Source organism: Limanda limanda, chromosome 4, assembly GCF_963576545.1.
Source record: "Limanda limanda chromosome 4, fLimLim1.1, whole genome shotgun sequence".
NCBI classification, from domain to species: Eukaryota; Metazoa; Chordata; class Actinopteri; order Pleuronectiformes; family Pleuronectidae; genus Limanda; species Limanda limanda.
This window is the reverse complement of record NC_083639.1, coordinates 28211826-28236010: the sequence shown is the minus strand read 5'-3', so window position 1 is coordinate 28236010 and position 24185 is coordinate 28211826. Positions and strand designations below refer to the sequence as shown.

The 24185-nt window shown below is 41.5% G+C and overlaps 1 protein-coding gene across 2 annotated transcripts in view; it reads right to left on the bottom strand.

Moving 5' to 3' along the window:
- rims4 (regulating synaptic membrane exocytosis 4) overlaps positions 1-24185 on the bottom strand; it is a 36544-nt gene continuing 12359 nt past the window's right edge. Inside the window, exons 2-7 of one of the 2 annotated variants that reach the window (XM_061070518.1) lie at positions 18606-18611; positions 16880-17008; positions 9594-9706; positions 7378-7479; positions 5158-5297; positions 1-219 (exon numbers count right to left, since the gene is read on the bottom strand). In XM_061070518.1, coding sequence (XP_060926501.1) covers positions 1-219; positions 5158-5297; positions 7378-7479; positions 9594-9706; positions 16880-17008; positions 18606-18611 — 709 coding nt within the window. Of the gene's footprint in view, positions 220-5157; positions 5298-7377; positions 7480-9593; positions 9707-16879; positions 17025-18605; positions 18612-24185 lie in introns of both variants that reach the window. The other variant, XM_061070517.1, reaches the window with a different exon arrangement.

Below are 24185 nucleotides of genomic sequence, written 5' to 3'. Positions count from 1 at the left end.
TTAGGATCGCTCGCAACACGGCCCGATGGTGCTCTCCAGGGACATCTGGGACGAGTGGCGGATCAGTGGCGCCATTGTGGGGTCCACCATGGAGGAGGTAGGGAAGAGCTTGTACCAGCCAATCACCATCGTGCTCAGGTCCAGCTCCTCCAATAGGATTCGAGCTACACCCATGAAGCATTTGCGGTCCATCCGTCCATAGTTTCCCCAAACGATCACCTGTAAGAGAAGGTCCCAAGACAAAGGTTCATAATAAATACCTTAATTATACCTTTACTATACCTGGATAAATATCACATTTTCGAGAATATACTGTTCAAATCAGCAAAGCTCGGTCTGCTCCTCATCAGAATTCAGTTTTTTTTACAAAGGATTTACGTGAACATGAAAAGGTTCGTAAATCTGACACATAAAACCTCCAGTGGGTGATGAACAAAGTGACGAGGTTAAGATGATAATTACTATGAATCCAGATGGTTCGGAATCTGTTCTGAAGCAGGAGTGGATCTCAGTGCTAGAGCAGCACAGAGCAGAGATGTCAGTCGGTGAATGAAGAGGGATTGTGTGTGTGTGTGTGTGTGTGTGTCTTTGTGTGTTATAATGCTGATATGTGCCTGGAAACCTGTGTGAGTCTGTACGTTAGCTGTCCTCTGTCTCCTGACACCCTGATCACATCCGGGCTCGATCTGAGACATCTCGTCAACCAGTGGACAAAATAATCAATATGTGTCTGCGCGCGTCCTCTCACGTGGTCGTCTTGTGTGTCCTTGCATGCCAGCATGCCAATTCCTCTGGTCGTTGTGTGTCTGTGTGTGCGTCTGTGATTTCCACAGAGACTCAGAGACCAAAATCTGCTTCAATCGTATTCCCTCCATCTCTAAAGAGGGGGAATCTTTCTCTCTCTCTGTCGGTCTGCGATCAGTTCAATCCGAACAAGGCCCTGACCTCAACCACTACAACTCAGGAGAGACACAGAGAGAGAGATGAAAAAAAATACAGTTCTACTCCCTGGGAATTAGATCAAATCTAAAAATACGTACGGCAGTTGTGGACGGAAAGACAAAAACCTGATTTATTTTGAAAAACCGCATGATGCATTGAAGTGAGGATGAGTGCAGACGAGTGACGGATTCGAGGAAACACCGAGTGGACAACCGCATCAGAGGGAGCACGATATTCAGACGTCCTTTGAAAACACACAGTAATGGTGCCGAGCAGTTTCTGCGTTTTTGAGAATCGTTCACAGAAACAACTTTATGCATGACACTGAAACACTTTCAGCCTTTTTTCCGTGGAAGTTGAAGTGAGTCTTATAGTTAGAGGATCAAAAGTACTTGAGCATATGTCTGATCGTGGTTTGGTCACTGGGTTCTGTGAGGATGAATCTTAATGTCACAGCGTACGATGATATTCTAGATACAGGGACAGTGGTTCTTCAACCTCAATCAAATACTTGACACGACTATCACTGGGTAAACAAGACATATTAATAATGAATGAGAAAAGAGAGATAAAAGTGACACGTTTTTATAGAAATACACTAAAACCTTGATACATTGTTGGTTCACTTTTATTGCTTAAATGTGCAACAATGGCTTTATTCTATGTAAATGAAACGCTGTACTCTTACACGGACAAACCAGAGAACACTGACCAAACACGTGTGGAAAACACAATGAACCTTCATCCAGTCTGAGATTAGGGAGAGGAAACGAGAAGATGGAGTGCCGAGCGGAGGAGAAGACAGCTGATAATTAGGGAGGAGGCGTTTAGCAGCTAATTACTGAGCGGCCGCAGCCGAGCGTCCTCAGGCTGTTTTAAGGCTTTTTTCACCGAAGCCTTTAAAAAGCCACGGCTCCGACCTCTGTCACTATTAATCTGCTGTGAAATCTATTGTGTTTTATCAAGTGTAGTGTGAGAATACAGCAAGAAAACTCACAGTGTGCGAGTGGGCGGGTTGATAACGAGTTTCGAGAGATTTTGGTGATGATGGCCGATGCTCAACATTTATTATCCATAGATATTTATTTTTTCCCCCTGGCTGTGGATAACATTACATTACATTACATTACATTACATTACATTTCATTTAGCTGACGCTTTTATCCAAAGCGACTTACAATAAGTGCATTCAACCCCGAGGGAACAAACCAAGAACAACAAGAATCAAGACAGTAAAATTTCTTCGAAATAAAGCAAAACTACAGAGTGATATAAGTAAGTGCCATTTTAGTGCTACCAAAGTGTTAGTTTCAAAAGTGGTTAGTTTTTTTTTTTGTTTTTTTTTTATTCAAGGTACAGTCGGAAGAGGTGTTTTTTTAGTTTTCGGCGAAAGATGTGTAAACTTTCAGATGTCCGGATGTCGAGTGGGAGCTCATTCCACCATTTAGGAGCTAGGACAGCAAACAGTCGTGATTTTGATGAGTGTTTAGCTCGCAGTGAAGGAGCAACGAGTCGTTTAGCTGAAGCAGAGCGGAGTGAACGTGCTGGTGTGTAGTGTTTGACCATGTCCTGGATGTAAACTGGACCTGATCTGTTTACAGCATGGTACGCAAGTACTAGTGTTTTGAAGCGGATGCGGGCAGCCAGTGTAGGGAGCGGAGGAGCGGAGTAGTGCGAGTGAATTTAGGTTGGTTAAAAACCAGTCGAGCTGCTGCATTCTGGATGAGCTGCAGAGGTCGGATGGCAGTAGCAGGTAGACCTGCCAGGAGGGAGTTACAGTAGTCGAGGCGTGAGATGACCAGGGCCTGGAACAGAACCTGCACCGCCTTCTGAGTGAGAAGGGGGCGTATTCTCCGGATGTTGTAAAGCATGAATCTACAGGACCGTGTTGTTGCAGTAATGTTGGCAGAAAGGGAGAGTTGGCAGTCGAGTGTCACACCCAGGTTCCTAGCAGTCTGAGTGGGGGTCAGCACGGAGTTGTCAAAGTTAATAGTCAGGTCGTGGGTGGGAGAGTTTGTCCCTGGAAGGAAAAGTAGTTCAGGATAACATGTGATAATGAGCCTGTTCAGATAAAGATGATCAACGACCACCAAGAACTAAAGTTAATACTCAAATATAAGACGAATACATGCTGACATTTTGATTAGCATGTGTCAAACATCACGTGCAGTGAATTAGACGTGTGTGTGGGAGTCAAGGAAAGATTGTGAATGAACTTTCTGTGTTGAAGTCTTCAGCGAACACCCGGCTCTGCAAAATCAGGAAGTGACAAATTGAAAAGCGCTGCTGATTTCAGCGATTTTCATTATGCAGCGTGAATGAGTTTGATGAAACTCCGAGGACAGCGGCACAGACAGCGGATAATTAAGAGGGAGGCGTTTAGTGGCTAATTACACAGAGAGAGGATCAGTGGAGCCGCCTGAGGCAGAGGCCTCTGCACCCGGCGAGGAAAGCTTCAAACATGGTGGTGTATACATGAAACAGCAGTGGAACAGAATGATAAGAGATAAAGAAAACACATTGAAATAGTCGATTATAAAAATGTATAAAAAATAATCCCCCAGCTGAAAAGAAAGGAAAAGAGAATAAAGGGAAAAGGTAAAGAAGAAAGGAGAGAAGTGGGAGAGCTCAGAATCAGCTGAGATTTAAAAAAAAAACCTCTCTCATCATCGTCCTCATCCTTTTGTGGCATTTCAGATCGTGAGAGCAGCTGAAGTCTGGAAATCAGCTCCAGCCGCCTGTCGCTCCCTCGGGTCGGAGCCGCGCTGTGAATGTTAAACTCTCCGGCTGCGTTCTGCCGTCAGCCGGAGACACACGATGCCGGAGGAACCTCTTCACAGCGAGGATCCAGAGGCGCTAGTTTGAGTTCGGTAAATGATCAGTAAATGATCGGTAAATGATCAGCATCATCATCTGTTTTCTCTGTGGTGTTATATTAAGCTCATTTTCTTATTTCTAACCTAATTCACTTTGTGGGTCACTTCCTTTTGTGCCGACGGCCATCTTGTGCTGGCGAGATTATTTGGCGCCACGGAATCGCTGTCAATCATGACGTTTCACCCTATTTTTACATCATAAAATAAGAAATTAAAAACTAAAACGATCAGAAACATAAACACGTGATAAGAACAACCTAAAATGACAGGAAAAATATTGCAGAAACATTTAGTTTGGTCTTGTAACCCTTGGTTACACTAGAATAAGTGTTAGTCTGTTAGTCTGGACCAGGATAGGAGATTCTAGGTAAGTAGGAGCCCTGGAGTTGAGAATCAATAATGAGAGATACAAAAACACAATTTCTTTAAATGAACTTATATTTAAACACAACAGCAATTCAACTTGGTTTGACAATAGAACACATCCTACATTTTCCCCAAAATAATAAACAGAAATAAATAAAAGAAAAGTGTGCACATAAAAGTCAATTCAAAGTCTGTCAGTCAAGTCTTAAATGTCAGTCTGTAGAATGTTGTTGGGTCCAATCCGTCTTTTTACAGGGTCTGTCCTACCACACTGTGGAGTGAAGAACACGAAAGTCCAATCTCTTCTGATAGATCGTAGGGTAGCTCGCCACCAGTTAACTGGATCCTCGATGTCCTCTCTGACACCGGAGAATTCTTTTCCTCAGAATCAAAAAACCTGACCGTTGATCAGTAAGAGTCCCTGCACCTTTCAACAGGTCAGCAGGATTACTTCAGTATCTACACAGCTTACGATCTGACCAAAACCGAGAGCATGCGTCTAGCTTGAGTGATCTAAAATGGCGGACCGGATGTAGACAGGTGATGACGCTTGACACAGAGTAGGTGAGTTAGATTACTGGTACCTCCCCCTACTGGCTAGAAACGTAACAGCATATCAAAGTCTACATTCTCCCTTTCTCTCAATATGTGCTCACGTGTTTTCTAATGTGGGCTACAGTCTGATCTGCTAACATGGAGGAGGTGGGGTTTATGACCTATACCGCAGGCAGCCACAAGGGGACGATCAAGATTACTTGGCTTCACTTTTAAAGAGCTGTCATGTCGTCCATCTTTATTTTCAGTCAACTGTTCGCCTGCTACCACCATAAACTAAGAAGGTGAACAAAGAAAACGTATTCCCGGCTTTTAAAACACATTAATTTCATCTCAACGGACCGAGAACGAGTTTCATTGTGTGTCGGCGTGTTGTGTTACGTGTTGTGAACCTGTGGTGTTGAATGTGGCGTCTCACCTGCACCACTTTCCCCTGTGGGCTCTCGGAGAAGACCAGGACCTGGTTGTAGAGCGGATCCAGACTCTTCCTCACCGACTTGGTCTTCTTCTTGGCCACGCAGCTGCCGTTCTCCAGCAGGTAAACTTTGATGTAGGCGGCTGGAAGCGCACACCACAGAAAAGCTCAAGTCAGGAAACTGCGGCTCCTTTTCAAACAGAATTCAGTGACGAGGTCAAAGGTCAAGTGACCTGTGTGTGTGTGTGTTTTGGGCCTCTTGAAGGTCTTGTCTCAAATCTGCCTTGGAAGAATTTCTTCTTATCCATTGACACTCAATGATTAATTGAAAAGATTTAAGAGGCCAAAAGTCACGGAAACCTTATATATGTATTTGAAAAAATAATCGTAAATAGACAGAAACTGGTATTTCTAGCTTTTTGCTATTAGCTATGGTTCCTTTATCCGTTTATTTTTTAATTTGTCGTGTTATTATATTATTATTTATATCTTCCGTCTTGATTTTGTTGATTTTAGATTTTTTATTCCATCGTTTGGCCGGCTTTGATTTTAAATGAGCTCACACGGCCAACAGCCCAAAATAGACGTATGGAATTGTTAGCAGTTGATATGTGAAGTCTAAAAGGTCTCACAGAGGAAAGTAGAGGGAAAATTATTTTAAGAAAAATGAATCTCAAGAACCAATCATTAGCTTCCGTGAAATCGAGACGTCCGCCCACGAGCAACAGCTTCTTCCCCTCGAGGATACAAAAGGGTTTTTATTAACCTGACATAAATCACCGCACTGTCATTTTTCACGACGTGTGATCAGCTTTGTGTTTTTTGATTTTCACTGTGTTCCTGCACCACGCACTCATTAAACAGCTGTGAAGAAGAAAATACAGCTTACTAATTATAGTACAGTACAAACACACACAAACGCACACATACACACACACACACACACGCACTGTAAAGCTTTTTGTGCTGCACGTTGCGTAAGAAGATTAATGATTAAACTCTGCCACGTTAAAATCTGGATCAAGGTTCTTCTTCCTGTTACCTGTAGTTTCCATGTTCTTCTCTTACTCTTTTGTTTTCATCATGTGTTCTTTCTGTCATTTCACACTAAACACGTTCATTTCCCTCCTCTCTTCCCTCATGTTTGTACTTTCATATGTTTATCCCCCCCCACCTCTTCCATCTCTCTAACATAGTTTTCACCAGATATAGTTTTTGCTTGCTGATGCTGTTTTGTTCTTATGTAATTAGGATCAATGGCTGGTTTTAATATTTTGCAACAATCTGAGTTTTTAGTTGTTGTTGTTGTTGTTGTTACACAATCGCAAATACAGTAGAATATAAAAATATACCAACATCAGCACAATAGAAAGTCTGTTTAAAGACATAATGGACACAATTCTATTGTTTTTTTTATTAGCATTTACTTTTAACCGGGCGTTTGTCTGTTTTATTGCTTTATTTGATCCATTGTCTTTCATTAACTTGTTTCATTAACACATTTGTAATGGAGGTCATTTCAGTTTTGTACTAACATTATTAAATGTTTAATTTGAGCTGTAAGCAAATTTATGTGACTGTACTTTGAGGAAATTCATTAATGCTGGTTTTAATATCACATTTATACGATACGATAACTTGATTCAAAAAAATATCTATTTATGTACGGAAGAGTTTTATAGACTTAGGTCTGAAACTGGTTTTGGCCACAACTCAATAACTGCAGCGATAATTGTGACAATTTCTCAGACAAATGTCTTGATATGATGATGTGATGTGATATTGATGACATAATAATAATAATAATAATAATAATAATAATAATAATAATAATAATAATAATAATAATAACAATAACAACAATAATAATAATAATAATAATAATTTAAAAGTTGAAACTGTTTAAAGCTAAGATCAGCTGCAATTTTCATCTTTGGTCCTGTAAGATTTGTTTTTTTATTATGATTTTCTATTCCTTATTAGAATTAGTCTCAATCAATGAGGAATTGTATTATTATTGAAGTATGTGTTTGCAACTTCTAATCCTTTGGGGTTTTTTGTAAAGTAATGTTCTCCCTGAGTGTGTATCGGGCTCGTGGTTCATTTATCTGCTGTGGAAATTTTCAAAGCCATGCTATCTTTGTTTTTAATAAACAGAAGCAAAGCAGCATTTTCATAGAGAGACACCCTTTGACCCTTGTGGTCCCGTTGGGTCAGACTCACCTGGAGGTCCCTTGGATCCCGGTTTCATGGTGAGTCCTCTGGCCTGGACGACCTCCACCTCCAGACCTCCGTTCCTCTCCATCAGGCCGATCTCTACATCGCCTGGACGGATGAGAACACAGGTCAAGTGAGAACCAAGGAGGTCAATGTGTGTTTCATTCCGGGTAAACACCCTTTAAATCACTTTTATTAGTGTGGTGTCAGTGCACAGTCTAACATGACTACACAGGGATGAAAAATATGTATTTCTTTTGTAAAGTAGGGTGTCCAGCAAACCAGGAAGGAAAAACCATTTATAATAAGTGTATAAGGATATTTAAAGAACAAAATAAAAGGTGTTGCTCCATCTTGAGCCGCTCCAGATTGAATCTTTTCTTTTTCCATCGTTGCAGTAAACACAAGTGAATCTCTGGACTTAAACCCCCCTGAGTGACATTAGGAAACTATACTTTTACAGATTATCTTTCAGCTCATTGTTTTGATTCGTCTGAAACTAAAAGAGTCGATGAAACCAAGATATGACTGGAGCTGAAACTCGACTAAATGAACATTTCTCTGTGTCGGCTCGATGCTTCAGTAACAAAGTGTTTGCTAACGTGTCCTCTGGCGTGAAATGGATCATTGTGAAACCAAACTTTTCTTCAGTCCACCCACTGAAAGTCACAGTTTCAGCAAAATGTTCCCAAAAGGACAAAGGCATTCTTTTGAAAGTGACGGAGCGCAGATGACGGCCAAGCTATTCTGGGTTCTGCCACATTATATAACGCCGGAGTGGACAGCAGGTTTGGAGCGGAGCTGGTCCAGTCGGTGTCACTGTTGTCGGGCCAAGGACAGAGTCTGACTGCCAGAGAGGAACCTGACCCACTTACAGTAAATCACTGCTGCATATATCCAGTAAATATAACCTGGAAATTAATAAATGCAGGAGACGATGAGGAGGAACTGCAGCAGGACCCAGCTCAGATTTATGAGGCACTTTTTTGTGAAAGGAGAAGTCAACTGGTTCAGTTGGTAGCTGCAAGTGTTGACCCTCAAAACTTAATGTTGTATTGTAGCTCAGACGTGAATAAGAAAGGGAGGAATCTCTGTCTGCATGTGTGGGTTCCTCTCGTAAATCATCCAGGAAATGTCCTGAGTGAGTTCACGTGAGAACACAGCAGGAAAATGTTCAGAAAATGGAGTTTCTATCAACTGACAGACACGAAACTAGAAGACTACAAACGTGTCAGGATGGCAAACGAGGTGTCACACACGTTGAGAGCAGCTGAACCTCAGCCTGAATATCATGTCACCATCTGACTGGACGGGTCCCGACTCACGGCTCTAACACACGTAGAAGACGCCAATAAAGACGTCAACTACGAGATTCGAGACCTTTTCACGATAAGAACCTCAGACAGTGTTAATATGTCAAACTCCACAAATCCAGGAAATGTCTGAAAAAATTGGGTCCACACGTTTTCTGGTGTTTATGTATAAAAAAAACAGGTCAAGTTTGCAATTTTCTTTTCCCAGAAACCAATCATACAATCTACTTCGAACTTGGCAGGTGTGTTGTGCATTCAGACATGTGACACATTCAATATTAATACATTTAGAGAAAAACAGGCGCCCGGCGCTCTGCGGCAGCCGCGGCTCGACCTCATCGACATAAGTGGCTCCGTCAATCACAATTCCAATTCTCCATGACTTCACGTTTCGAACACGGCTGCATCGGGCACCAAGCAGCGAATCCATCGGTCCGAGCGAGAACAAGAGTTTCACCGATGTGTCATCAGAGCTCCAGCAGATCCCTTGATTTCCCTCGGGATCAATGAAGTATTTATCTGTCGATCTCACGGCTCCACACGAGCACTTTGAGGTGACAGCACATCTCCTGTTTACTTTATTAATGAATGGAATGTGTTTCTGTTGGTCGTCATAACTTGAACATTTCATTTTCCTTGCTCATAACCCAGAGTGTGGAAGTCTTTTAGACACAGATCCAATATTGTGGTTCTCTATAAACTGTCCATTCATCCATCTTTAATCGATAGCGTTTATCCCTCGAGGGTCATTTAAAGCCTCCAATCAATGGTTTAGAACTGGTGCAGTAGTAATCAAACTTTTGAGTCTATAGATATACAGTTATCATAAGGACTAGATGAGGGTCGGACTGTTGGACTGGAACATTAAGCTTCGCTCTGTGGAGGAGAGAACAGGATCGCCTCTCTCACCCATGGAGTTCGTCGCCAGCGTCTGTCGCCCGACGAACTGGGCGGGTCCCATCCCATCCAGGAAGTCACTGAACTGAGCATCAGAGGCCAGACACATGCCGCTGTAGTTCAGGCTGCAGAGACAAAGAGACAAAGAGGCAAAGAGACGGATGGTTAAACACACGACCGGGAGAGACAGTGACTCAGAGACAGAGGAAGCAGGAAGAGACAAAGAGACTGAGATCAACTGAACTGTTTGACCTCCTGTGTGCTTCACTTGCATGGGTTTGTGTGGGTTTGCGTGTTTTTGTGTGTGTTTGTGTGTGTGCAAAGGAATTAGCTCAGAGTGCTTTAGTGGCAGACAGCCAGATGTACTACAACTCCGTGTGCACGCATGTGTGTGTGTTAGTGATGTGTCGGTCGTGAACGGCCGCGCATCGGGACTGTTCCATAGGCTCAGTCAAGGAAGCAGAAATGATTCGTTCATTTCCCTACTGGGTCTTCGGGTACGAGTCTTTGGATCATTTATCACGTGACCTGCATTGGCTCTGTAGAGGAGCGCTGGAGCTGAAGCGAGGGGCGTTCACTGTCTTCCGGAGAAATGAACACTCTGTGTTTTTAGTATAGAAAAACGTGAATTATATTCGTTCACAAGTCATAAAGACTGGTTTTGTTATTTTCACTTTACATTAACACTTACAGTTTAGTGCAGTGTAATTGTTTGCCTTGATAATTAAATGCCAGTATGATAATAAATGACAATTTCAAACCATACAAACTGTAATGTTGTACTGTATTTAATAGGTTTACTTTAAAAAATATGATCTGCAGTAAACTGTAAGTGTAAATAACAAAACCAGTCATTATGACTTGTGAACGAATATAATTCACGTCTTTCTATACTAAAAACACAGAGTGTTCATTTCTCCGGGAGACAGTGAACGCCCCTCGCTCCAGCTCCAGCGCTCCTCTACTGAGCCAATGCAGGTCACGTGATAAATGATCCAAAGACTCGTACCCGAAGACCCAGTAGGGAAGTGAACGAATCATTTCTGCTTCATTGACTGAGCCTATGGAACAGTCCCGTTGCGCAGCCCCCCCCCCCCCCCCCCCGTTGAAATGAACGAGTGACTCGAAAAAAGATTTGTTCCTTTTACTGAACGAGATTCAAAGAACCGGGTCGGTAAAAAGATCCAAACTTCCCGTCACTAGTGTGTGTGCGTGTGTGTGTGTGCGTGTATATGGGATGATGCTGGTGTGTAGCATCACTCTTTGATTCCCATCATGCATCAGACCGGGGACGAATGACCAGTTACTGTTTATGTGTGATCAGTTTTCAGCGGTCGCTGCAGACTCGGGCGTCACAATTGAAAGATGGCGGCACCTTATCGTTACACTTATCCCTCCACTGACGTCCCAGAACGACTGAACTATATAAATGATACTCTTGTGTATTTGTTTATTATTTCAGTCAAGTAGCTGCACATGATTGGTTGTGGTCGGGGGGGGGGAGCAAATAAAGACCGGAGCAGATCAGCGAGTCATGTCCTCCTCACACTCTCTCTCCCGGGTTCTCAACAATCTCTCATTTTCCTCTTCCTCTCCTCCCGATAATCCCTCACGTCTTCTTCACCTCTTTAACCTTTCTCTGCCTCGTTCATCCTTTCATGTCACATTTGGGGTTTAACGCTGCTCTGATTAGAGCGTTGCACATTTAAGGAAACAGGTGTATTATTATTTAAACCCAACAGTTCCTTTGCCGTGACGTCAACATCACTTCATACAGTAGCTCTGTCTTCAATATTAAAGGAAGGGAAAAGGGGAGTTTAAATATTAACTGGATTGTTCCAGAAAACAAAGTCTCGCGGGTCGACATTTAATATTAACCTCAGAATGAGCAGCTCAGCAGAGATTACAAAAGAATTCACAAGGCAGCTCCTTGATTAACACAAAATATCACTTAGCAAACATTAGTCATTCGTGCAGACATCAGCAAACATTAAATTATCACAGGTCATTTTCAATAATTAATATTCCCTCATACTGCTGAAGTTTCATTTGTTATGCTTTGTGTTTTTTATGTGGTCACTTAAGACGTAGCAAGTGAAGCCAATGCGAAATGCCTGAAACCTGCATTCTCTCAGATGACCAGCAGTGGGCGACTCCAGTCAGTTTCTATAAAAGTCTGTGAGAACATGACTTTACTTCTCACTAGATTTATAATGTCAATAAGTATTTTTGCGAAGGAGTTTATGTCTCAATCACCTAGTTAATAATTAGTTCATCAGTTTTCAGTGTAAAATCTAATTTGTCCCAAAACCAAACCAGGAAATTAAGACAACATCAAACAGAAGAAAGAAGCAGAAGCAGCAGGATTGGTTGTAGTCCACGACGAGGATGTTCATTTTAAAATAGACAATAAAGCACAGTATGCAAGTGGGCGTTGACACAGTGAGATTGACAGCCAGTATCGTCCAATAAGTACAGGCTCCACCCACACCACTCCTCCAAATATGGTAACCTCGTTTAAAAAAAACAAGATGGCGCTGGTCCAAACTCAGGGCTTCAAAACGGCGGCTCACACACCAATGGACCACGGTATCTTTCTGAGAATCACATATTGTGTGAGTTGCATGTTCGTATTCTCATGTGCATGAGTTCACTTCATGCATGTACAGTATCTGCTCTGATAAGTAGGTTAAAGTACATGCAATTACTACATTTACATGTTAAATCCTGAGAAATTGTAATAAGATAAAAAACCTTTGTGTGTGTGTCTGTGTGTGTGTAGGAGTGCGGTGACGTGCAATAATTCAGGCGACATTAGCCGAGGAGTGGGTATTACTGGGTGATAAAATCCTGAGCTTTAGATTATCGTGTTGGTGTGTGAAGCACATCTGGGGATTATGCTGCTGTTTCCCAGAAAGATGATGCTGGATGTAAACTGTGCTGCAGGCCGCTCTCACTCTGGATAAATACATTATTCACTGTCGCTGCCGCAGCTCAGAAAGACAAAACTCTTTAGAATCACTTGTCATCAAGTTTTTACAAAGGAATGTAGGGAAGAAACTTTTTCACCGGATTAGTTAGAGGCAGTAATGGAGAGATTTGGATGTTTGGAGGATCTGGACCAATTAAAAATAGATGTCAGCTTTGTGGAAACATGCATCAGTTTTCATAACTGTGAAACAATGCCAGGATTAAATATGTGGAACCAACACAACACAAGTCTTCATAGCTTCATGTTGACTACATTGATCATAAACTAGTGACAAGTTAGCCTCCGGTTTATGGATTGTATCCAGAGTTTTTTGCATTATATAATTTACAATAGAATGAAATCATACATCATCATTTTGACAGGATCTGCTCCTATAGAGGCTCATTTACTCTCAACGTTATATAAACGGACGAAGCCTTCTGTTCTTACATCTGTGAACATCTTCTGAAAACTTACGGATTCGGACGAAAAGGACAGTACCACTTGAAATCCTGGGGGGGGCAGCGTAGCCAACAGTTCAAATGATACGACCACAGGACACGAGGACGAGAGACTTTTCGGGTTGGTGAGTTTGACCTCTGGCGTTTACTGCATTTTACGTACAGTATATATCACAACCTCAGAAAGGTTTGACTCTAGCGCTGCCCTCTAGTGGATGTTTTTCTTATCGGCCATGACAACGTAAAGGACGCATGGTGGCAGTGACGTTCATGAAATGGACGGATCTCCTTTTCTTTTTTAGGACTCTGTGTTTGAGTTCAATTGGGAATTTTGGAAGTTTTGGTTTAGTTTTTGAACTTCCTGTTTTACTTTGTAGTTCTTAATTGAAGTTTCTGGCTTGTTTGGCTTTCTGTATCCGTCCTGTCTGTCTCTTCCGTGATTGTCGACTTCACCCTGATGTGTTTCACTTGGACGCATTTGGACTCATCACACAACTCATCATTTAACATGTCAGGATAGCTGAGAGAATGAAACTGAACAGTGGGCAGTTTCCAATCATTAAGTCCAAACATGGCTGCTAGAAGCTATAATAGTGTGTCTGCATTAATTAATCACCAGCACCAGTGCACACACACACACACACACACATATACACACCAGCCATAAATCAATAAGTTCATAAGTGTGATTGGATGGAGTTTGCTAACAAAGTGCTTCTTCATGCAGAGGCAGGCACAGCAAGGAGCTTTTCAACCGGTGCACGGAGCCAAACAGCTGATGGAGACGTGGACGGACTAGGAGCTCACACACACACACACAAACACACACACACACACACACACACACACACACACGCAGAAACAACAATTTTGCTTGCACACAGCAAATGCTTATGGTTTGTATTTTACGAGGATTAAAATGGATAAAAAATGTTTCTTTTCTAATATTTCAACTCCTCACATGCACAACTCATTGTTTTGTATTGTACAACAATATTTTTAGTATAAACAATCTGGCCCCAGATCTGTACTCCACAAAGTATCGTGTTTCTTTTCAAGCACTATCTTCAGTTGCGAATTAGCAGACGTGTTTGTTTGCATTCTACCAAACTCAGAGTGAAAACACAGATCGTTAGTTTCCCTCTCTTTGTATCTGTCGTTCTGATGCCTCCTCGTTATTTTTCTGTCTTTGTTTACACATCTGAAAATGAACTTAAATGAAAACAGATTAAAGTCTCAGTTTGATCTGGAATTGTCATGAAACAATCGATAACTTTCACTTGTTATTCCCACACCACTGGACTTCGACACCTGGGGCCATTTCCACAAAACAGGATCTTTGGTTATCATGGTAACTCAGTGTTCATTTTGGCAGCTATTTTTGATTTAGTCTTAGTCTTAGTCTTTAGACGAAAATGCATAGTAATTTTAGTCACATTTAGTCATTTTTATCCTGCTTAGTTTTAGTCTAGTTTTCGTTGATGGAAACTCAGAACATTTTAGTCTAGTTTTAGTCGACGAAAACTAATTACATTTTAGTCTAGTTTTAGTCACATTTAATAACCACATTAAACTCCTTATCTTCCCTTCTCAGGTCCAGGGACCCCCTGTGTTGTGTCTACAACTGCGTACTAGTCTAGCTTGCAGTACTTAGGTTGTCCATTAGATGTCCCTCCTATAGGTCTATAGCAGGGGTCGGCAACCTTTACTATCAAAAGAGCCATTTTGCCTCCTCTTCCCCCAAATAAAATTTGTCTGGAGCCGCAAAACATATTTGATAACAAAGCTTTTATATAAAGTTATACTATACTAATCTGTAGATGATTGCATTTATGAAATTATAGAACAACAATAAAGAAAACTGTTGACATTTTATTTATTTTGACCTGTTACAACAAAGGGAAACACCAAATGCTTATGAAGAGGAGAAGAAAATACACAGGCAAGTGTAGGCCTACTTTGAAATAAATTAAACGCAGAACTATGTAGGGTTATTTGAGTCATCTCCATATTTGTGGGAAATGTATGAAATAAGAAGTACCCTATTTTGAAATTAAAAAAAACATATAGCTGCAGCCTATATATTTTAGTTGGCGAAATGTGAAAACAAAAAGTGAAAGCAGATCAGACCGGAGGAGGAAACTGAAGCTCGGTAGAAACCAGCTGCAGCTTCTGCTCTGATCCAGAATTATGACGATTATGTTTTTAAAAATGGTTGTGACTTAGTCAACCGCCAACATTTTCGTGTCGTCTCGTCTCGTTAACGAAAATTAAAATAGATTTCTTCATAGTTTTTATTTTCAAAGATCCGTTTTCGTTACGTCTTCGTCTTGTCTTAGTCATGGGAAAAGGGGCGTTAACGAATATTTTTCGTTATCGCTATCGTCAATGAAATTAACACTGTGGTAAGTTAAGGTTTAGGTTAATTTAAGCCGGATATCATAAAGAAATCCTGCGTCTCTGGCTTCCTCACACAGGAAGTCGTGTTCCTACTTGAGAGTAAACCGTTCATCGCTGCCACATTTATCATCATATGGGAAACAAACTCAACCAGATTGTCTTGCAGCATAAACAGACATATTTGCATTTTCCCAAAATAAAATGGACCATTAATATTCATGCAAGCGCATTCGATGATGCAATCATCCGCTCTGAGTGTCCACCTCTCCTCTCGTTTCCCTCCCGTCACTGTTTGTCTCTAAACGCTCCTCCCCCCCCCCCCCCCCCTGGCGCTCGGTCGGACGTCTCTCGTTACGCAACTGCAGGAATTCAAGCTGGTAGCCAGGTTGGCCCTGATCTGCATGTGGCCGTGTGTGTGTGTGTGTGTGTGTGTGTGTGTGAGAGTGTGTGTGTGTGTGTGGTACTACACTTGCATCGCTGATGGGATAGGCACTTTTCCACCGGGCTTTACTGTATGCTTTGTGTGTATATGTGGGGTGTGTGTGTGTGTGTGTGTGTGTGTGTGTGTTTGTGTGTGTGTGTGTGTGTGTGTGTGTGTGTGTGTGTGTGTGTGTGTGTGTGTGTGTGTGTGTGTGTGTGTGTGTGAAGCATAATCCAAACCCCTGCTGACTGCTTATTTTTGATGGACGACAGAAACAAACAGTTCATCTTCTCCGGCGATGCAAATTAAATAGAAACAAAAAAAGAAAACCCTCGAGGGCAGAAAAACCTTCATCGATACCAAACAGTCCTGCAGATCGATACTGCTTCGAAACACAAAGTAAAACTACTTACGTCCACACAAGCGTTTTGTCTCTCTATCAATTTTAATCCCCGTCCGCTCTAATATGCTTAAAAAAGACAAAATCATGTGACCAATCACACGCACTCCGCTCCTGCTGGACACCTGAATTGTAGGAGATTGTAAAAAATAACCGCTCGTCTCCTACGAACAGTTTTATCTTTGTGAAATACAGAATTTAGCTGCACAAGACTCGTGAGCAAAGATAAAAATTGGCAGTAACACTTGTAATTGGTCTTCATGTTGTGTTCTACACCGGCTGAGGCTGATGCCGGCTGATTTCTTCTGTGTGACAGGAGCCTAACGAATCAGCGAAGGCTACATCGTGACCAAAAAGTGTTTCAAACTCAAACTGGCGCAGCAGCGTTTCCAACCTTCTCTGTGTTACTGGCTCTGAAACAGTGTGAGTGGAGTGTGAATTCCAGGCGGATCTGTAGCAGAGTGAGTGAAGTTTTCAAACAAAAACTTGGATGTAGTCCTAAATTTGTTCTTCTTTTAAAACGGTACAGGTGCCTTAACAGTGCCAGAACCAAACCAGACCAGCTTTTTTGTTGCCAAGGCAAACCTGTCGGAACCAGATTCAGTTGTTTTCAAAGTTGTGTTTGTGTTGATTTTGTTTACTCACTTGCCCTCGGAGCCGTAGCTGTTCATGCTGTCCTCTATGGACTCGTGACTGGCCTGACGCACCGTCCGACTCGGCATCTCCACAGCCAGACCTGTCTCTGTGCTCCTCTGGATGCCTCCCTTCAACTTCCTGCCGTCCGTGTCCACTGCGGGTGAAACCAACACAAATACATCCTGAGTTCCGCTGCAACACACGTGTGAAAACAACGCAGTGCAAGTAAAGAAAACAGCATCGTCCTTGAAATGATTTGAGGTGAACTCATTGTTATTTTAGGATCATTACTTTGCCTGTGGAAGTTGTGTTTTCATCGCCAGAATTAGTGAAAAAGCGACTGAATAGATTTCCTTGAAATTTTATGGAGGGTTGGGCCATGACCCACGGAACAACCAATTAAATTTAGCCGTGGATCCGTATAAAAGAGCGCCTTCAGAATAATTGTTCCACCGTCTCTAGGGCATTCATCAACACCTTTGTACATTTCAGAAAATGTTTGTATATCTGCTGTGGGGCCTCGTTTCATTGCCTCCAGCCCTCAGCAGGATTTGGTTTTGTCCTCATTGCCGTTGTGGTGTAACTGATAATGTGTTTTTCCTGCCGTGACCTCATCAGTGTCAGAGAAGGACGAGCACGGCGATGAGAAATCACTTTCCCAAGGCCGAGGACAAAAGCCCCGGATTCCTCCTCAGAGCCAAGACATACATCTTATTGCAAAATAGACCAGGAGATCGATGCACGGCTCGTTTTATGGGACCGAGCTGGAAGGTGTCCTGTGTGTGTGTGTGAGTGGGAGTGAGAGAGTGTGTGTGTGTGTGTGTGTGTGTGTGTGTGTGTGTGTGTGTGTGTGTGTGTGTGTGTGTGTGTGTGTGTGTGTGTGAGTGTATGAGAGAGAAAGTGTGTGTGAGAGAGAATGTGCTGATGGAGGTTAGCTTTATAATGAAGTGCTCTTACAGGAGGTCTTTGACCTTGTTTTTAGAACAGGACGGGTAAGTTGTTTTCCTTTAATAGTGTGGACACACACACACAGAAACAAACACACACACACTCATAATGGCACACACACACAGTCATGACTTCATTGACTTGCAATCATTTCCTGGAGATCTACTGTAACCTTGAGCATAACAACTACTAAACCTTCCCCCTTATACTAATAATAAACTAAACCCACGCCTAACCTTAACGTCAACTTCTACTTAAACCTAATTTACTCTAAATTATTGACATTTTTAAAGAAAAAAGTCCCCATGTGCAAGTACACACAAACAGACACACACACAGAATCGAGAACATGTGACGCTGTTTTCTTAAAAAAGGTTGTGTGGTCATTTTCTTTTACTCTGAATTTTCTGACTAAAAGTTAAAATGGATGAATTAAGATCCATCTTCCTGCTCCTCCCTCCTCAGCCTGCAGCTCCTGATCAAATCCAGACGATGTCGTACCGTCTCTTTCTCCTCAGACAGTTTTCAATCACCTTAATGGAAAGAAAAGTCGCTGGCACACACACTCCCACACACATACATACATACAAATTATGAAGTTAGTCCTGCAGTTATTACAGAGCGACCTAGAATGGTTCTATTTCCATCGTGCTCACGTGGGACGGGCTGTTGGCAGATCTGGGTTAAAGCTCCTGTTCCCAGACTGGTTCTGTACGATCAGTGATCTCATGAGCAGAGCTGCCACTCAGCTGCTGTCAGCACCACCCGGCTGAGAGGTCAACAGAACCTGGAACTACACATACTGTATATAAGTATTACAGGAAATAATCATTCCACTTTAATCTTCTTTGTTTTTTTGAGGCAATGTAGGTTGTGGTAGTCCCTCCAAGTCTGCTTGTGGTTTTCATTTCTTTGAAAGTCTTTGACTCAAGAGATCAGTTGGCAATTTTTTGCTTCTATCCAAAGTGGAAATGCAGACATGAACATATATAATGGTGGTGGCAGACAGAAACATTAGTCCTTCGGCAGAATTGAACCAGAGACTTTTTAGTTACATGTACACCAGCCGATAATAATCCCTAGAAATCAAGTGATGCTCAGATATAAATTATATTTTCCTGCTCAGAATGAACTATAGGAGACATCTTGTAAATGTTTATTTTTGTATTATTTAAATTTATTTGACTGTTCAGTCTGTCACAAGGTGAAACATTCACATTGTGACTAAAACGGGACAAAACTCAAGCTGAACGTGTACCCAGTGGATTCCGTTGGATTCAGTAGATATCTACACAAAAACACAAAGAATTATAATTTTTCCAGGTGTTTTATGTCCAGACCACATTTAGGCTCTTCTCTTTAAACAGCATATTGAACGCAGATAAATTAAAAAGCATTAAGCCGATTTCAAAACCAAAAGGCCCCAAAATCTTGTCCATACCTAGGATATTTTAAAGATTATCAAGCAACTGATGAGCAACTCACAAGTTTGCATTTCAAATGATCTCACAATGCAAATAACAAAGGTCGTAAAACAATACGAACCTGCATTTACATGTTTCATCCCAAACATCCACTCGACGTTATCGTTCAGCCTGATTAACTGTGAGTTGTAGAGGACGGAAGCTTAAAGCTCAAGGGTTGTAAAGATTACAAGCAGCAGAAATTAGGTCAGAATGAAGTTTTAATGCTGGTGTGACCTGATGAGCAACCTGAACAGCCTCATGCAGACCCCTGGAGTTGTAAAATAAACTTCCTAATCCTAATCTTGCCCCACATCTGGATTTACCAGCCACCAAATCTGCTTTGCTCTCAGCCCTGCATCCGAATGTGCACCATTGTGTTGAGAACAGTCACGAGTCACGCTCGTCTTTACAGCATCTAAACACACACAGTTTACTCTTGTGAAACCAGACATCCATTCAGAAACACTGTCGCTGATTTCTTTACCTAATGCTATTATCAAAACACTGGAAAGGTAGAAAATCTCACTCACTCACAGGATTAAACTAGATACAGAAATTGTTTCAATAGAAATAATTAGAGTTCACGGACTTTCATAAAACCTGGGAAACATCCTCTTCTAAACTAAATACTCACACAAAGACCAAAGTCTCCCTGATCTCCAGAGTTTCACAAAACATGTGTAAAAACATATTTATGAACACAGCGTAGAAAAAACACACGTTATAAGTCTCCCGTCTTCGTATTTTGTTGTATTGTATTTTTGTTCGTTTTTTTTTTATTTTCCTTAGTATTTTATTATATATTTACTTCTTTGCTTATTTTGTAGTTTCTTTCCTTCACATTAATTTACTCTATTGATTCATTTTTTACAGAAATCAACTCGTGACTTTGGACACTTTAAACTGTTATTTATATAAATTAGAATTCAACATGTATAAACCTAAAAAGTTACTGAAAACGTCTCAGTAAAAGGTAAAAAGTGTTTTGTTACAATCCAGTAAAATATTTGAGCTGTTTTCTGATTGTCATGTAATAACAGAAATCCATAATTCCTCAGCAACCACTAAAGTTGTGCATTTGTTTGGAAAGTAAAAGTGTTTCTGTTCATGCATTGTGTTAATTTACATAACTATTTGGATGTCCTCTATTCTGCAGAAACTGACTATGCATTTACTTCTGTCAGACACAATTTGTTGCTGTTTTGGGAAAACACAACCATATACAGCATCTGTCTCAACCCTGTGTTTGATAAAGTGCTCTTTTAAGAATACTAGTGGCCACAGCAGGGGTCCTACTTTGTAATAATGGTGACACTATGCAACGCTGCACAATTTATTGTGGGTAATGAGTGAACAAGGGAGTTATTCTGGACACAGCTTGTGTCACTGGTAGTGACAGAAATAAAGACACAGTTGCCAAGGACAATGAAGTGGTTACTACGGAGACCATAATGGAAGCTGAGCCCGAAGTGAGGATGCACAGCGGCATGTCATTTTCTACATTTCCGTGTGTGTGTGTCTATGTGTGTGTGTGTGTGTGTGTGTTTGTGTACTTGCCCTTCCAGATACTTTGATTCTAAGCCCTGCCAGAGTGAGGACATTTTGGCCAGTTCTCACTTTCAGGGTTAAGATTTGGTTTTGTTTTTCAGGTTAAAACTTGTTTCAGGTTTTATTTGGTTAAGATACGTCAGTGAGTGTCCCCAAAGAGAAGGAAACACAACATGGGTGTGTGCGTGGTGTTTGTATTTCACATAGTGTGGGGACCTAGATCTTTTTTATACATTACGGGGACCTGTGGTTCTTATGGCGACAAAGATTAACAATGTGTTTATTGTCCATACAGGGAAATTGTCTTGCAGCCAAGATGTACACAAAAACACATTCACAGACACACATTACCAACAAGTCAATGTAATGTCCTCTGAAGTCATTGATACAACCCTGTGTGTCTGTGTGTGTGTGTGTGTGTGTGTGTGTGTGTGTGTGTGTGTGTGTGTGTGTGTGCGTGTGTGTGTGTGTGTGTGTAGCCTCCTGTCACCTCTCCTCACAGGTGTTGCATTGAGTCAGGGTAAGAGTTACATAACTAACACAGCAGGTGGATAATGGCGGGAGACACATCAACCGTTCTGTTCCGCTGCGACCCTTCCATGCCGCTGATGGGATATTATCTCAGTTCCATTCAATCCGATTCAACATGCTTTATCTGTCGCAGAGTGAAAGGCAATCTTGCCAGGCAATCAGGATAAAAGATTAGAATTTAGCAGATCGGCAGCTTTTCTTATTTACAATATTTCTACACTGATTCTCTTCATCCCGACACTTTCCACACAACATCAGGCCTGTGGTTCCTCCTCTGTTCCTCATCTCTCTCTCCAAGTCTTTATGCTGTTTAACATCTAGTATTATCCCCTCTTCCCGCAAACGCAGATATTTTGCGCTTCTCATCCACGTCACTAGAACAACGTGCACATTTTCAAATACTCTGTTTACTGTGCCTCCAGGTGTCAATCAGAGCATTTGGGAAACAATAACGTCACAGTTAACTTTACACATCCTCACTGTTGCTTTGTGTCATGAGCACGTCCCTGAAACAACAGCAATGGCAGCATCACTGCAGCACATTACAGACATTCACAGCCATCTGCCCAACTCGATAATCCACTGCGGTTTCCACTGGTAATTGATTAATCATTAAGGTTGACTTTATCACCACCTGCTGGACAGGTATGATTTTTTAGTCATTCTTGTGTTTCGTAAAATGAAGGTTGTGTGGACGCAGATGTTTTTCTGAAATGAAGGGGAAAATATCCACAGCATGACGAAGCCTTGGTCGCTCTGACAGTTAATTCACAAAAAAAAGGTCTAAAAAAATCTCTTTCGATTGTAATGCAGAAGTTAGCATCTGCTTGAAAATACACGCTGGACCTCTTTTTTCCCTCTGCTCCCAGCTGTTGTTTATTTGTTTCCAGGTGTTTTAGGTCTGGTCCCTTCACATGAAATCTGGAAGCATATGTCGCTAGTCACAGGAATCAGAAAGTGTGTGAATATCCACTTTCACCACCTGATACCCTTTGTCAAACCTATCAGTGACTCAAATCTGTGTCTTACTGAGGTCAAAATATGAATAATCATCTGCAAGAAAAGATTTAATTACCATACTTTACTCAAACACAATCTGCTTTCCTCTGTGCTCTGTACAGGTACTTCAAGAAAAGAAAAAAATGCGTGAAAAAATAACACACTTCACTCGTAAGTATCCTGGTGAATGTAGATCACGGTGTGCGCTGCGGAGCGCCCACTGTGATGTAGCACAAAAGTATCTGATCTGACGCACAAAAAAGTTGTGATGTAGCAATCAGAGAGCGGGGACTCATTAGTTTGACTCCCAGCAGAGGAACAGTAATGAAAGCAGAACAGATACAAAAATAGCTGCTCCCCATTCAGCCAACACACTGACTGACAGACAGGGAGACGCTAACGAGGTGGGTCGCACCTGGTGGCCTAGTAAATGACTCAGAACTGATTTAGACCTCTGAGGAAAAATACCACAAAGGGCCGATGGTTTCTAGCAGCCATTTTTCCAAGAGAATTTTGCAGGCTACACCTAGTAGTCGTTAGTTAGTTGCTATAATATTAGGTCTACGATAATATAAAATATGAGATAGGTTATCCAAAGTGAAAATGTCACATAGTTTTATAACAAACATATCTGTGTAAGCTCAATAAAAACAAAGGCGTATGAAGGATGAATAGGATGTTGGCAAGTTTTAACATGCTAATGCTTCTACGTAAGTAAGAAAAGAAAAAGTAAAAATGTCAAATCGTTTTTTACGACAAATAAGGCTATGTTAGCTTGTGTTAACATTCAGCTACGCTAGACTAAATATCCAGCAGGAATGTTTTTAGATGCTAACTCTCCAAAGCAAAAATATTCACAGATCGTTAATAAAGATGGAAGATACATCTCCTATTTATAGCATTAAAGCCAATCTTTTGGTAAATATTCATGACCTATACTGCAGCCAGGCACCAGGGGGAAATTGAGATGTTTCGACTTCACTTGAACTTGGTGGCAAAAGTTAGCTTTGCTTTTTACCTGGTTGTTTTGCTTGTCTAGCGATGTGGAGAGTTAAAGCATTGTCGAGTCTATCGATTAAACATTTCTATACATTTGAACAGCAGCCTCATATACAAAGTCAGTATTTAGTATATAGATCCACGACTAGCTCACAGGGGAAGGGAGTGGGCACAGGGGGGTAATCAAAGAGCTCCTAACGCTGCTGGTTTTACTGAAGCATTGTTCAGACTCTTCTTCCTTCTCGTTTGAACTCCTTTAAGAACATTTCAAAACTCTCAAACTTCACACACATCTGATGCTGTGTTGGCCCCATAACCCCACACTGAGTTTGCCCTGGAAGATAATGAAGACAGTCTGGGTTCGTCTCCTCATCTGGAGAATAAGAATAAAACATCACGATGCATTTGAGCTTGACCTAATTCCACACACGCAGTCTAGGACAAAAAGAAGACGTCTCAAAATGCTTCTTCAGGTGAGATTCACAACTTTCCAGAAATACATCTTCATTAAAGACATGCTTGCATTTCCGCTTTCTTTTAAAAAATAGTTATCTGTCATTTCTCCAAGCAGCAAGTTATCTCTCCATCTCTTGTACCACTTAATAAAACCTTCTCTCCTTCTTTAAATCAAGCAACACAATGACAGAAACAAGGGCCGGATAATACTGCATCTTGGATGAGTAAGTTGTTAAATAGAACAAAATAAATATACTGCCATATCCAGTGGGTGAAATTGCTCCATCACCCTCGGCCCATTCATTACAAACTGAGAGAGATTCTGGCGTAAGGTGTTCGTCAGAGTGAGACGGAGGAGAAAGAGGATC